This window comes from Daldinia decipiens (genome assembly GCF_022478715.1).
Source record: "Daldinia decipiens strain CBS 113046 unplaced genomic scaffold F4813scaffold_1, whole genome shotgun sequence".
NCBI lineage: Eukaryota > Fungi > Ascomycota > Sordariomycetes > Xylariales > Hypoxylaceae > Daldinia > Daldinia decipiens.
The window spans coordinates 312701-327949 of record NW_026054544.1 but is presented as its reverse complement, the minus strand read 5'-3'; the positions used below and the strand labels follow the sequence as shown (position 1 = coordinate 327949).

The 15249-nt window shown below is 47.1% G+C and overlaps 4 protein-coding genes across 4 annotated transcripts; all 4 read right to left on the bottom strand.

Annotated features, from left to right (window-relative positions):
- Positions 1 to 262: 262 nt before the first annotated feature.
- F4813DRAFT_384202 (uncharacterized protein) lies at positions 263 to 2230 on the bottom strand (the record flags this gene model as incomplete). Its single annotated transcript, XM_049246048.1, has 4 exons — positions 263 to 895; positions 1050 to 1285; positions 1348 to 2021; positions 2082 to 2230. 4 exons carry the CDS (start codon positions 2228 to 2230, stop codon positions 263 to 265), a joined length of 1692 nt encoding a protein of 563 aa, XP_049104582.1.
- A 903-nt stretch (positions 2231 to 3133) lies between these two features.
- Positions 3134 to 4785, bottom strand: F4813DRAFT_4205 (ICE2-domain-containing protein). Its single transcript, XM_049248463.1, has 2 exons — positions 4049 to 4785; positions 3134 to 3978 (listed from the first exon to the last, which is right to left on the bottom strand). Exons 1-2 carry the CDS (start codon positions 4571 to 4573, stop codon positions 3196 to 3198), a joined length of 1308 nt encoding a protein of 435 aa, XP_049104581.1. The 5' UTR covers positions 4574 to 4785; the 3' UTR covers positions 3134 to 3195.
- Positions 4786 to 6040: 1255 nt separating this feature from the next.
- Positions 6041 to 7885, bottom strand: F4813DRAFT_394820 (HAD-superfamily hydrolase; the record flags this gene model as incomplete). Its single annotated transcript, XM_049247612.1, has 1 exon — positions 6041 to 7885. The coding sequence occupies one exon, from the start codon at positions 7883 to 7885 to the stop codon at positions 6791 to 6793; it is 1095 nt and encodes a 364-aa protein (XP_049104580.1). The 3' UTR covers positions 6041 to 6790.
- A 1608-nt stretch (positions 7886 to 9493) lies between these two features.
- F4813DRAFT_4173 (uncharacterized protein) lies at positions 9494 to 13274 on the bottom strand. The gene is made up of 2 exons (XM_049248455.1): positions 11951 to 13274; positions 9494 to 11460 (listed from the first exon to the last, which is right to left on the bottom strand). The coding sequence occupies exons 1-2, from the start codon at positions 12616 to 12618 to the stop codon at positions 9717 to 9719; spliced, it is 2412 nt and encodes an 803-aa protein (XP_049104579.1). The 5' UTR covers positions 12619 to 13274; the 3' UTR covers positions 9494 to 9716.
- Positions 13275 to 15249: the final 1975 nt, after the last annotated feature.

Below are 15249 nucleotides of genomic sequence, written 5' to 3'. Positions count from 1 at the left end.
AGTCGAAGACACTATGGAATATAGTATAGTAAGTATGCTCACATGTACAGCCAGCCCAACCTTTCTAGCAGAGTCAAACAGATAATGCTATGCCGTCTATCGCTTTTCCCATGTCGTAACTCATAACCATTTCCACGTAATGCTTCCTATCCAGAGACCTATCAAAGTACCTAAATCGGCCACCCCTTTCCTAGAAATCTAACCAGATATCATATCATAACATAACTAGCAATTAGTTTTCCCAACTTTTTCTCAAGCTACTTTACTTATCAACGCTTAGCTTCGTATTTCTAAGCTTCTCTCTTGCTTCCTTCATCCGATCATAAACGCCTTGCAAGTTATTCGTCCAATTCTTATCAACTACCAGGTAAACTAGCAGACTGACGGGGATGGCGACGCAGAAGTAGACCCAGATCGTCCCGGTGAGTTCCGAAACGTTGGTCGACATGCTGAAGAAGCTGGAGACGAAACTGAGAGGCGCGAATATCACGGCGAGATAGGTTAACCGGCCCAATGTTTTATTTTGCTCAACGGCGCGCCGGCTCTCCTCGATTGCGGCCACAGCCGTGGCGACTGCAGCGATGCGCTCCGCGCGAGACAAAAGGTCTTGTATGTAGTCGGCGACGATGGTGAAGTCCTTGTTTAGATCGTCAATGCAGTCTTTGCGGTTGGAGCCAGGCCGGGGGTCTGGGAAAACCTTTGTACGTGTATCGGCAACCATGGCCCTGTATATTGGAAGCCGCCGCCGCCATGTATGAAGCTTCTTAAGTGACATGTTGAAGTTCATGGACTCGCGCTGGAGTTCTTGCTTCTGTATATCGAACCATTTAGGGCTCTCGATTTCCCATTCAATCTGACCCAGCCGCGCAGTAATATAACGGCTCAAAGTCAGCCACTTACAGTATCTGGAGTTAGCAAGTCTTTTTCTCTATATAGTTTATCACATCGGAGTCTTGGGTAGTTTTATAAGAGCACAAAGTCCTATGGTACAGGAAGTGCGCAAGAAACCCACGATTAAAGAAATAAATGATTTTATAGGGTACACTCACCTCAGCACATATAATCTCCAGAATGCGGAAAGCCATCGCCCTTGGGTTATTTTCGATGGCATCGATATCCTGCTGAGATGTCTGTTGAATCCAGAAAATCAAGTCTTCGAAGAGATTGGTATTGGGGGGCACTTCATAACGCGTCTGATTGTTGGGCGTAGGGGAATTCTTGAAAGGCCGATACCCCCTCCAAAGAGGATATCCTTCTGTTATCGACGGATCGATAAGTAGAACCCCTATACGTATAAGCCAAGTATACGCAATACTCAAGCCAACTACGACAGAAATCATAACTTACCAACGGCTTGCTGGCCAGCTATAGCCGGCCTAATCCATAGAGACGCCTTACTCCTAACAAGGGCAACTATGGCCGACTTCTCATCAAATCGAGATTCATGCTCATCATCAGCGTCAAGCCGCCGAAGCACGTTGAACATCCCGGCCTGCTTCTGTGCTTTATTGAAGCTTTCTGGTGTTCTGAAGTATCGTGGTTGATTATAGGTTAAGCGGAAGTATGGCCGATCCCGCGAAACTATATCGAGGTCAGGGAGCTCGACCCACGGATCGCGAGTATTGTACCATGTAAAGTCATTGATGTGTTCTCGAAAGAAGAGAGGATCGATATCAAGCTTGGAACCGAGATGCTCAATGACATCTCGTGAAAGGTCTTCCACAATATATAACCGGCTAGCACCTGGTTCGGCTTGCTGGTCTAGACATTGGGCCAGGCTTTCCGGAGTATTCATATAATTGATAACCGGAGCTGGTTGCCCCGAAATGAAGTCGATGGACGCAACATTGGTCCGTCTAGCCCTCTCTCTCCGAAGACTGCTCAGCCGGGCGGGCTGTAAGTCTTTGATAAGCTGCCATTTATTAGGCGATGTTGTCACCTCCATCCATTGTGCAAGGTAGCGCAGATGAGGCCAGGCTGCGGACAACGACTTGACGTGCTGGAGATATGGCAACGTAGCTCTTAGATTATATTAGCCATCAGTCCGTTCAGCCTGCTTATAATTCGGGGAGGGGACAAACGTATCAATCTCCCAATCCTGCTCGTAACGAAAAGGCGGCCCGTCGTATACGTCTCCGTTGAAATACTCTTGAAATCTTTCCTTGCCAAGTCTCCCATCCGGAATGAGATAATTGGGATCCTCGTCGTCCCCGTCGTACTTACTAGACATATGCGCACTCCCGTTACCTACCGCTCTACCCCTTGTAAGATGCTGCATGACTTTAGTCTTGGAAAATAATGCAAACAAATCTTTATAAACCCAAGTCTCCCGTCCTATGTGTACCTAACATAACCGAGACAACTATATAGAAAACGTCAAACAAAGACCGAAGGGAGCCCCCTTAAAATGGAAAAGATGAAAAATGACTTAAACATCTCGGTAGCTGAACTTGCTGTTTTATGTTTATCAAGCGGGTCTCAATCTGCAAGACCGACATAATATATATGTACAGCCTGCGCCACACCTGAGACGAGGCTCTCCATGTTACATCGCATCTAATAGCCCATTCTGCAAATCATCGAGGCTGAGCTCTTATACGCAGTACTACATATGTAGAGCTGTAGGCTTTGAGGCATACCAGTGGAGAGAAACAATTCCACAAGGTTTATTTAATCATGATGATGAAGAACAGGACAGACGTCGAATGGAATTCGCACACGATGTGATGTATCTTGAGAGAATTATTCTCGCCATAAGACATGTCATACCACCACACCTCTTTAAATGTTTGCTTCCCGTGATAAGTCATTTATCTTTACTCCATAAAGGTAGGGAAGTACCTTGTGTAGAATGGATCAAAACTCCCCGCAGATGCAAAATGCGCCCGGCTTACGAATCAGGCCCAAGTGCTGCTTCGTTGCAACAAATAAAACATGGTCGAATTCAATGGAATGGTATACTGTCCCTAATGCCCCCAACGCCAAGTGCTGTGAACCTACATTTCCCAAGCCGACGACCTGCCCTGCCCAATGCTTGCTGCCAAATATCGATCGCAGCCATGATCGACTAAGGTCAAAACACATATGCCACTTTCCTGCTAATGGCCTTTCTGCGACCTGTCCTTCGGATCTGCTTCATACCACAGGCCAAAATATCTCAACCTTACTAACTTCGGAATTAATAGACAACCTTGTCTAGTCCGTCTTCCAATGGTTAACTAAACCGCTGTCCGAATCATCACTGCCCAGATATAACTCGATAGCATAGAGACTCATTGTAGCGGCAACATTAACCCAGCGCCAAGTATTGCCTCCCGAATCTCCATGTCGGAGTGTCCAGCCTTCTTCACCACCGCTGGCAGAAAAATGTTGAAGTAGTAAACTTGTATAGACGGAGATAAGGATAGAAGGTGAGAACCACGAGAGGAAGCCTAGAATGCGATTCGCCTCATCTGAATCATCCAAAGAAGGCTCCTGCAGAAGGGCACGCGCGCCTGATTCTCGTACTGCTGGAATAATACGAGTCGCGCAGTAAAATACGATTAGTCGATAAGTTAGGGAGATCATGACCGAAGGTGCAATGGTCTGGAATGCGGCGTGGAGGAAGCTTAGGGAGGAGTACACAGCTTCAGGCAACAAATTAAAGAGATGGACGAGAGTCGAGTAGCTCGCCATAATGATGGGTGGCAGGGGTGGAAACTCTGGTTGATTTGCAGCGGCAGCCTGGGCTTCCGGTGACTGAACATAATCGGTAAATATCTGATAGACGCATAGAACAACGTAGGCGAATAGTAAAGACGACTCAACGGGATTACCGCGGCCGGAAAGAATTCCTATCGCACAGAGAAAAACTGCTGAGGTAACAGTCACGCCGATGAGGGTCGCGTCGATATTGCTAATAGATGGGAATAAAGCAACCCGCCACAGGAAGTAGACGGCACTGGCAATGATAGAAGCGGATAGGATCAGGAGAATAAGCTAATATAAGTCAGCAGCCAGAGCTAGGTAAAGAGTACCTAAGGTAAGCATAACAAAAGAGACTACTCACAACCCAAGTGTCGCTTCTTCCACGATTCACAAGCCATCTCGAAATTTGACCTGCGGCTTGGATAACCAGCAGCGTACAGAAGCCTTCGGCAAGTTGGAATACGGGACTTGAATAACACAACGTCTTATCCCAAGTACCAAGAGTTACCGATTCTACGAACCCGCCATTGCCGAAGATCCAATCGGTCCAGGTAGCAGTGGGCTTTTGACCACCGAACCCACCGATTGTTCTCGATACCCAGTCGGTGCTGTTGGCATCAACAGCAAAATTGTGCAGAGACCATATCAAAAGGGTCGGAATGACAATCCACTGGGAAGATTGAAGAAACCTGGAGACAACCCAGCCTATGCGCGAGTTTTCGGGGGTGGCAAGCTTGACAGCGCTGTATACCAGGTAGAAACTGAAGAGCGACAGGCTGTAGGCCAAGCCGCTATCACGTCCGCCTACATCGAAGGAGATGGGTATGGATAGTACGATGGTCAACAGGAAGACGGAGCTGGAGACGATGCGAAAAAACCACCACATGGGCGCGATGGTAGTGGCTGCTGCCGCGCCGAGGTAGCGAGGCTTTCAGCCAGGGCTGTTGTAATGTTGATCGGTTCGTCTTCGGAGGATGCCGCGAACGTCCGTGAAGGAGGATGGTGATTGAATCTCTCGCCTGAGCGCGTCAATATCCAGATGTTTAGATTTGGGAGGTCATTGGCGATATGATCATGTATGGCTAATAGAGAGTCGTCGCGTCGAGAAGAGGGGCTCAGCTTGTCTTGTTCTTCCCTAGCCGGGCAAGTTTCCAAACCAAGGTTTTTTTTTTTGAATTTTGATCAAGGTGGCCCTAATCGAGCTAGGTACTAAACCGTTCTTACCCCCCGAGGTTTTTGCACTTGACAAACTGTACTTGCCAGCTGGTTTATCGCTTATCTGCACGTGGCTGAATGGCTTGCAAATATGTATGTATGTATGTACCAACCCTGCAACCTGCAGTTATCTGCCAACTTTGTTTCACCCTACCGGTCTCTTGCTGCAAGTTTCGAAGAAAAAAAGAGACAGGTTTAGAGAAAGTTCGTCTAAAGAAACTACAACAACAAAAATAAATATAAATCGTCAAAACCCACCGTAGTCAAAAAACTATCGAAATTTCACTGAGTGTGCTGGACAGATAAACAACCTTACGTCTCATTTTCTTAAACAGTCTTCTGTAGTCGGACAGAAAACCGCATGTGCTACTAAAAAAGGTCGCGTGTACATCATGCATGTACATCCCATCACTCATCGATTCGGGCAATGGCGCAAGGCACGGTTGGGTTAAATTCAGTAAAACCCCCCATAAATTATCTGCAAGCTTAATCATTCACCGCCCTTGTCACATCAGCCCAGCCTAGCCCCTCCCCCTGTCACGCCCCCTTGCCCCTCTTTAAGCTTCAACGCACATATCGTCATATCCTTAACTTATGTACGTCCTCTTCCGTCACATGGTTTGATCAATCTTATCAATCTATAACTAGTTGGTGTATACAAATCACTAGGTTACAAACTTGATATACTTGATATAACTACTACTGACGTAATATGGTAGTTCTATAACAGTGTTATACCTAAATCACTCAACTGATGGCTTGAGAAGCAACTCAATAGCAGGGGCTAATTGCTGTACTTACCATTATGTGGCCACAGACACGTCGTAGGAAAACACCTTGGTATAATAGTATACTCACATTTGAGGCACATTTGAGGATATATCATAGTTAGTCATTTTCGTTTAAGGGGCTTCTACAGTCCCTACCTACCTACCTGTACATCTTCTTAGCCATAGCCCAGAACAATTCCATATACAGTTGCAAAGAGAATGTAGGAGGATCCAATAATGTCTATCAAGGGGACTACCCCGAGATCACCCCAAGGCATCGTGGACAAAGGAAGACTACACGTACATATGTAGACAGGCCCTCGGCGCTGGGCGGTTAGGCTCGTAGTTTTTTGCGTAGTTGAATAATATATTGTTAGGTATCATTGTGACACCGAACTTCTATTTTCAAGCTCGTCCCAGGTCCCCCCGGCTTATACATACATGTCATCGTACCATTAAGCATACATGTTTACGGCACTAGCCGACGACTTGTAATTCTATTTCTATTACACATGAATATCAAAATGTGGATCCAGTTGAAAAATGCTACACATTCACGAACCATCATACTCAAAATTTCCCGAGGGCTTACAGAGAGGCTTCCATGGCTTGAAGGTGCGAGAGGTAGTCTTTACTCTTTGTTGCCAGCTAATCTCTTCCCTCGTGCCTACTGACTTTCAAGCTTCAGTCAACAACAAGATATTCATAACAATAACATCTAGATCTAAAGACCGACCGCACCCTCACATATACAACAAAGAAAAATCAATTCTCAGAAAGACCATGTCTCATTACATCGTGTATTAAAAATCCCTGATATCGAAGACCGCGCGGTGCAAGTTCGTGTCCTTCGCCTAACAAAATAGCGAAAGTGGACTTGGTCTAGATAGTATCGACTGTTCTACACCTATCAGGGTCCCCGGAGAAAGCATCTACATACGAAGGAAACATCAAGTCACCCCCTCTGTCCCACCCTTCTCATATGCCTGGGGTAAATGCCGCTCGGTTCCGAAATGCAGACCTAAAAAGAAGCCGCAAATGCCTACCTAGGTTAGGACCACAACTCCGGTAACAACTCCAGACCACCCCCCCTCCTGGTATGCCCATGCCGGTAACCCTCACTCAGCTCCATTAGCAAGCTTCTCCTTCCTCAGCACCCACTCCACCGCCTCCTTAACATTCGCCGCCGTGTGGTCGGGCTGATGCGCAGGCACCGAGCCAGGGACATGCACGCCCGTCTCGACAAGCACGCTCTTCCACTTGTATCCGCATCTGGACTTGAAGTCCTTGGCGCCGACGATATCGCTGCGCGGGTTATCGCCGATCATGTATACCGTGCCGATCTCGCGGGAGGGATGCAACTTCTTGCCGTACTCTCGCAGCACCTTCTCCGCGTAGACGTACGTGGGCTCCGTCGGCTTGCCGATGCTCGTGTACAGCAGGTCGCCTTTGCCGCCCGTCATCTCGTCCCAGACGCCCTTGAGCGCTGCCAGGGCGGCGCCTTGCGCGAGCCGCGGCTCGTGGTACTCGGTGCTCCATAGGAAATCCGGGTTGCAGAAGAACAGCTTGGGCTGGTTGTCCTGCTGGTACCCGTTGTTGGGCAGAGAAGGATCGCCGTTCTTGGGCGATTTCGTGCCGATAAAGCCGCCGGCCGATAGCAGAAGATCGGTGATGATCTGTAAGTCCAGGCCCAAGTCACGCGACGAAGACCAGAACATGATTGCTGATATCGGCGTGGTGTCCAGGATGTTGTTATTGCGCCCGTACTTTTCGTGATGAGCCTTAGTCATCTCCGGAAATGGGTGGATGAGTGGACGCTCGGCCATGATATCAGATGACGTGAGGACCTTTTTGAAGCCGTATTTATGTGCTAGATCTCGAATCTGGTCTCCATGGGCCCCAAGGACTAGAACTGTCTTGTCGCCATACTCAGACACGAGGTCGTAGTAAGGGGTATGCGACTGTACGAACTGTTTCGCGTCGAGAGTGAGGCCCAGCCGCTGGCCCAATTTCTCGACTCGTTTTTGTTCCGTATGTCCGCCGCCATTAGTTAAGAAGATGAAAGGGTCGTTGCGTCTCTGTAACAACCGAATAGTTTCGCGAGCTCCCGGGATTAACTTCTCGCCCCTGATAAACACGCCGTCGATATCAAATACAAACGCGGATAAGGAGTCCTTGGGTTCAGCCCCGTTTGCTATATGTAATCCGGGCATGTCTCCGACATAAAGCAAATGGGTTCTTCCTATCTTGTTACTATGTCTCGGAATTTGTGGGATTTAAGTTGCTCGAACGGTATAGAAGCAGTATTGATGCGATGTCGAGTTATTTAATTCTTTAAGTAACCTGTCGAACTTGTGGCCGTGCGATAAACACTAGAGACCGATCTGAAACCTGCGTCAAGCCGTCGAACAAGACAATGCACCCGAGGTAGGAACAGACGCTCATCAATCTTGTCTACCTGCGAGGGGAAGATATTAGGATAGGTATTAGTAGAGGGATTATGTAGGCACCCACCTCAGAGTGTTTGCCGGTTGGTCCCCAGTTGTGCTTATTGCTTATATTTTCCTGGGAAAGAACAAAGCCGTGTTTATGTTCATGACTACCTACCTACCTAACCTACCTATGGAATACTTTATTCGCTCCTTCATTTTTATATGCCAACCTTGGACGTTAGCTGCCCTGCATGTAGTCATAGTTTGACTCCGTTGGCCTGGATACAGCAACTTAGCCTCGTCTCTTAGCAACCCTGGATGGAAACGTAGAAAGGTAGGTACGTAGGTAGAGATAATCCTTTAAAGAATAGCAACAAGCCATATTTTTAACTTAGCCTAGAACTTAAGAATCTTTACGGTTTCGATGATAGAATTACTTCAGACGCTCAAAGATTACTAACTGCCGCTCAGACAAATTCAAATGCGTTGCAGCCCTCCTACTTATAAGGCGTAAGATCAGAATATTATGGGGGAAAGGAGCGAGAGAACGAAATCCCTCTATTCTTTTCATCATTCCGCTACCGAAGGACCCGGCAACGCGGGGGACTGTGATATATCGTAGAGATATGAATAGGTACGTTTCCATATGTACTTCACTGAAGCAAACGTGTTGGCTGGGTGGTTAATATTAGAGTTAAAATACAATTAATTTACATTTTTATATTATTTTATATATTATATTAACTTTTCTGGGTAGTTTTTGCGTTCCTGCATATTGTGACCACACATTTTTTGGTAGCTTTCCTGATTGGGAACATTTTGCAACAATGGACCAATCAGATGAGCTAATAGGGTTCGTATCATCAAACTAGGTACCTAACCTAGCACAAGTAATATGCACTCCCAAAAGAGCTCCAGTTTAACCTACCATTTGTTACTTTTCAACTAGCTTGTTAAGTGACAAGATACTTTATATGAATAGGCAACGGAATATCCACTTCTTGTTTTTACTATTATCGTCGAACACGACGTCTTAAGAAATCCATCGCATTCATAAACGAAGGTTTGACTATCTAAGCACACCTTTCAGTGCCTGCTCGTCTATGGGTACGAAGACAACCTCATCGCTGTTAGCTGCTGACCATAGGCACAAACGGCATAGCTAACAGGGGACACCCGGCTTGATACGCTAGGGTATAATATTTTATCGAGCCGATCCTAAGTAGTTCCCGTGATACGCTATGAACTACCTTACGGCTGAACCCTATTAATAGATATTTATTTCATTTCCCGTAATATAATCCTGCTTTTCAGAAGCAAACCTGAAGAAACGATATCGCTGTAATTCATAGCCTCATACGCCTTTCGGGGGGGCACCTAGCCCACTTCGTGTTGTTTGGTTCCATGCCTCCAGTCGTAATCTGTGAAATGATCGAAAGAGGGGGTATCCAGTCTAATGTTTTAGGCCGTTCCTTCTATAACGTAGGTGTTTTTTTTTGTTCATTTTAGTCGAGTAAATAAAACGCAAGGCGCGGAAAATGCAGTGAAAGATGCTGACCCGGGACTGGGTCTTCGGGTATTATTAGTACGTGATGAAAGTATACAGCCTTGGCTAGCGACGCTCGCTGAAATCTTCTCTGTTCCGGTCGGATTCTTGTACTACAGGGCGAGGAGGATTCTGATGAGGTTGCGCGTAGGGATGTTGGCGGTGATGATATGGAGATAGTTGCTCGTGTGGGACGTGCGGACGAATACCGGTGGGATACTCGTATCCACTGACAGGCCCCTGGGGAGTATTGGTATGGCTAACTGATGGTGTGCTCTGGTGACGCATGTGTCTATAACTGGGGTCGAGGGGAGGGTGACCTGGCCCCGAAGTTGGTAAAGGGGGTTGATAGAGACCAGCGCCTCGTTGGTTCGGTACTGGCCGACCGTCATAATAGTTATGAATGGCAGGGGTTGGTTGAAATTGTGCCGGAGGTACTGCACCTCTACCGTAAGATGTCGGATCTGTGAAATAGGCTGCCGGCATTGGACCGTAGTGGTAAGGAGGCTGAAAAGGAGGCTGATAAGGAAAGCTAGGATGGACGCTGCCGGCTTCGGAAAAAGACCGCTGGTGACCGCTAATTCCTGATGCTGCGCCCATTGGCTGAATTTGATTCCGCTGAGGACCTAGATTAGGCCAACGATTGTGGCTGTATTCCGGGGCTCTAGTGGTTTCATGATGGTAATATGGCTCCTCGGCACGGCTTTCTTGGATATTGCTAAAGCCTTGGCGATGGGGAAGAGAATGGATGGGTCGTGACGAGGCAAGGGCAGAATGAGGAGCACCGTATGGAGGTGTACCGGAAATACGCCGACGCTTCTCATCAGGAGGTAGGTGTGCATCTTCTTCGTGTCGGACATACGCGGGCTGGCTTACGCGACGCATCATAGAGCGTGGCTCGGGTCGAAGAGCGACGCCAACTGACTGAGAGCGTTTGTGGATTTGACTGCCAGGGCTACTTCTCTGCCTCATTATCGCCTTGGGGTTCGTGTCATCCGAGGTCTCCATGGAAATATTTGGGAGAATCTCTATGTCGGGAATCTGACTACTCTGCGTCTCTCTTATCTCGTTTCGCATGCGAGCTACAATTTCCTCGATCTCAGCCGTGGTATACCCACTTCCACACCTGGCACGTAGCCATTCAGGCACGGCAGTGCCATTCAAGACAGCACTGTCCGGTATATCGTCTCCTTCGTCTTCACTGTCTTCACGATGAGAACGCTTCTTGGCGGACTTTTCCTGGATACGAGTCTTCTCTCTTTTCCTCATAGACAATGACCAATCCCTGATTACTCCCGGCTGCCCAGTTCGCCTATTTTCGTCACTCCATTCCTGAACACGGCGGATCTGCCTCTGTACCAACTCACATTGGGTATCGGCCCAGTCTGGTCCGTTACGATAACGACTTCGTTGATAATGCTTGCGACAGTAGTGAACCCAAACTTTCGGAGGTATGTTTCTGGTGCACGTCTTATTCCTGCCGAATATGTGCGAAATGGCCTTGCGGAGTGAAGATCCCGTGTCGCAATCCTGCTGATACATGCAGGCTGCACTTCCATCCTGGGAAAGATGATTAGCGAAGGCTGGTGGAGGGGACATCGCCTCCGTGGTGTAGTCCGGTCGATTGTAGGGGCGAAGGTCAACACGGTGCGGAGGCGATATAGGACGCTGGAGCGCAACAGAGAGTGGAGGAAAGGTCCGATCAATCCCTTCCGTGACATTGAAATCAGGGGCGGAGATAGCCCTCTTATGTGCTTTGGTAAAATCAAAAGGGGCGAGACGATTGAGATCAGGCTTGGTATCTTTGGTGCTAAGGTAGCGTTAGCAGATAGAAAATACTAGATGTGACCAAGGCCAGACAATAAGCCCTTGGCTTATATATAAAACTGAAGGAGATATGATTAACAAGACCTTAGGAAAAGAGAACATGTGGTATCTCGACAGATGTTCAAACATCGTCATGTTGAGATGAAGTGATGATATGAGCAAAGGTAGTTTAAGTTGAAAAGCTTAGCACTTGAGATGAACCAAAGGGCATAATAGGTCTAATTGGGTATGATAATGAGGATTTTGAAGGTCGATAAGCTTGTATGTGTAGGACTAGATGTAAGACTAGCAAATCGTTGCACAAACTAAAAGTGACTGGTGATTAACCCCCTGAATTTGACCCATGACACTTGACTCGGGGATCGGTTTGACGATTTCCGTCTGATCAATAGACCAATAAAGAATAACTTAAACTCAAAGTAGCTTGTCTTGAATGGCTATTGAATAAAAAAAAAATAAGAAAGCCTACTCACATGGTTGCGTCTTGTCTATCAGTCCCTTTTGCACCCATCCTGCCTCTCGACATTAACATGGTATCGGATGGTGAGCTAGATCGTATCGGACCTATGGCTGGTGCTTCTGTACGAATTGAAGGCGGGGAAATGATTGCTTCATTTGCTGGTTTCTGGTTCGTACCTGGAGACCATATCTTGGGAATCGTAAGCTCGGCACGGTCGGATTGAGTGTGTTGGACTCCACCAACCGTAGACATGGATGAAATCCTCGAGTGGGATGATAGAGTTGACGAAGAGGAGAGGCTACTATAACTCTCGGAGAACTTGTGTCGTGGCGACCTGGGACTGCCCGATCCTGCAGGCGATGTAGTATTTGATGTTGAATGTACTGTCGCCCGAGTCGATTTGGTGTCTAGTGTTAGTGGGAGTGCGTATCCATCGGCGTTCCACGGCGTTCTACTTCGACATGGTAATCTCGATCCGTGTACAGGGGCTTTCTCTTGGGATGAAGTACGCGGAGAGGATGGATGGCCTGCCGTCGTCTCTGCCGCCTCCGTCGTTGACGGCACCGAGCTGGTGCCATGGTCCACGATTTCCCGTACATCCTTATTTGTTGCTGTTTCTCCTTTTACCGATGAGGATGAGGATGAGGATGAGGACGAGTTCAGCAATGCGGTAACATCCATACTGCAAGCAGCCAAGAATGTCAGCTCAAAATATAGCCCGTTTCGATGTTCTGGCTCCAGTCCACGAGGTTAAGCCGTAGACAACACTATGCCGAGAAGTTATAAAGGGACTTGTTGCCAGCCCTGCTGGTAATTATAAAGCGAACCACAAAAACCTCGACAACAATTCCCAGCCCGTTCAGATAATCGCCCAGCAATTTGAATTAACACGAGGCCTGCTCTTGGTTGAGTCTGTGCGTATGTTAATTGAGCTTCGCCCCAAAACGGCATATATGAAATGCGTTGTTCGTGTAGTTGGAATCCGCAATTCGTCGTCATCCGCCATTCCCACGAAAATAACGTATACCCAATAAGGGATTTCAGTGTCTAGGAATCGAAATACCCCATTTACAAGGCGAGTAACAACCTTCCTCACGTCTTATAAGTTGCTAAAGTAGCAGCCTAACCTATATGCCGGCTTGGTGGGAGGGTGCCTGATATGCCTGATGTGCCTGACTGTGTTAGTCCCGTATAGCAACACGGTAGTGATTTCCTTTCCTCTAGCGTAAAGAAGAATTGGTGTCACGACAATGCTATGAGCAGGTTGTTCCTTCTTTCCATATAATTGTAGGAAGGTAAGAACAAGTGACCTGGCCGAATTCAGATAAACTGTGTACGATGTGGGGGATCCTAAGCTTTTGTTGTCCGGGGAAGGTGTAACCAGGGTCCAGCAGGAGTAATAAAGTTATCGACACAGATCGACGCTAACATAAACTGACAGAAACTGACATAAACTGATGGGCTGTAAATGATTGAAACGATGGATGCGACTTTGCGTTCGAAGAAAGAAGGAGGGTGATGCGCTTTGCTTGCGTGGCCACTAGGTGGAAGATTCTCTTAGTAAAGAGAGTCGGATTATGGGGGAACCGAAGGAAAAAGCGACGAGAGTACTATTAGACCCCCTGTTATCTGATGGAGCTTGCCTGAAACGTCAAACTAGTTGCAGGCCCGATTTACTCTCCGTAGTATTTAATAGTAGTCTCGGCAGTTAAGAGTTAGTAATAGATAAGTTGAGAGCCTCTTCCCTTGGTCGGTCTAGAAACCCTCAAGGTCAAATATGGAATATGGTTCAGAAGTGTGGTCACTTTGGAGGTGTCAGAAACAAGACAGGATCAGGTACTGCCGAGGGGGGACGCAGGGGAGTCGGATAGAGATACCAGAGCGAAGATAGGACGACATCCACGGGTGGTATGTCCACGGGTGGTATGGCCGTTCCAGCAAGAGAGGAGCAAGGCTGTGCTACTGCTGTGTGGGACATAGGGGAGTAGCTGAATATGTCAACCTCTTGGGGGTGGTGTAACTTGGGGGTATCCGAAAAAGAAACAGATACTCGTCTCCGAATTTGGGCTCATGTAGTTAGGAGGTTAGAACGAAAGCTTGTCCCGGGTCCGAGGCGGAGGCCGATCAGAAGCTGTTGATGTGTCAATGGACGGATAGGCTAGGCAAAAAGATGCTTGTCACGGTTAACATGGCTTACAGATGATCACCATAGGATGAAAGGATATTATTTTAGGGCAAAGTTGCAAACTCTAGGTATGGGCTTACGTGGATATATCGATATATGCAATGCGCCGTCAGTTGGTGAAGTTGTTCCGCATACCCTAGTTATAGTAAAATCACGAATAAGTTCTCGAAATCCCTATGGTCGTCAAGGATCTCGCCTGCATCTTTTTCGAAAGCTGTATGGGAATGTGGGGCTTACAGGACGGGATAAGCCAAATGACAGCTCTCCAGGGTTTAGGAACGGCGTGTAAGTCGTTTTGGAGGCTACTCGTGTGTCAGATCGACGTGTTGTAGATCATGGCGTCAAACGTTCTATTTGAAATCGCTTCTCCGTGATCTTCACAGGGTCTAACCCGACTGGGATACCGTTGAACCGAATGCTGAGAATTATCAAGTTCGCTGAAGATTAACCATATAGTGCAGTAGTGTAAAATAAACGAAGACGAGATTGTATCCGAGATGAATAGACGAAACGATGTAATATTGTCAGATATATATCTAAATGAAAGAAAATCCGAGCGATATATAGAAAAGCATAAATTACCTAGGCAACCATTTCCAGAGTCATCATCCATCTAGGTTGCTCTATCAGTCAACTTTGTTTGTAGCTTTGATAAGTCTATATATGAGTATATTTTAGAAATGCAGTTTTCTCTTCAGTGCGTCTGTCACAAGGAGTTGCAACATCCACCCCGTATTACTTATTTATGGCCCCAACGCCACAACCAAGACGAAGCTATAAACGTAAAACCTATGATAGCATCGAGTCGTCGAGGTGGGGCTTTCCTAGGATGGCCCTTGTGTGCATGCACTAATACTCTTAATACTACCTATGTAGATCTGATCGACTCTGTGCAGTGCGTATGTACATGATTGTACATAGAAATGGGAATATAAATGAGAATAGAGATGTGTTATAGGCTTAGGTATTGTGAGTAAAAACGAAAAATTGATATGATCAGTACCCAGCTTAGTACTGCGATGTGATCGACGAGCTGAGACCCTCCCTAATGGGCCTGAAACCCTTATGCGGTGTTTGACGCTGAAAGGTTGCTGGCCGCTAAGATCTTCGAGCCGCGATTCAAGACC

Coding starts and splice junctions, on each gene's coding strand:
- F4813DRAFT_4205 (XM_049248463.1), bottom strand. CDS start 4,573: ATGTGGTGGTTTTTTCGCATCGTCTCCAGCTCCGTCTTCCTGTTGACC. Junction 3,979..4,048: donor GAAGAAGCGACACTTGGGTT/GTGAGTAGTCTC, acceptor GACTTATATTAG/CTTATTCTCCTGATCCTATC.
- F4813DRAFT_4173 (XM_049248455.1), bottom strand. CDS start 12,618: ATGGATGTTACCGCATTGCTGAACTCGTCCTCATCCTCATCCTCATCC. Junction 11,461..11,950: donor GATAGACAAGACGCAACCAT/GTGAGTAGGCTT, acceptor ACGCTACCTTAG/CACCAAAGATACCAAGCCTG.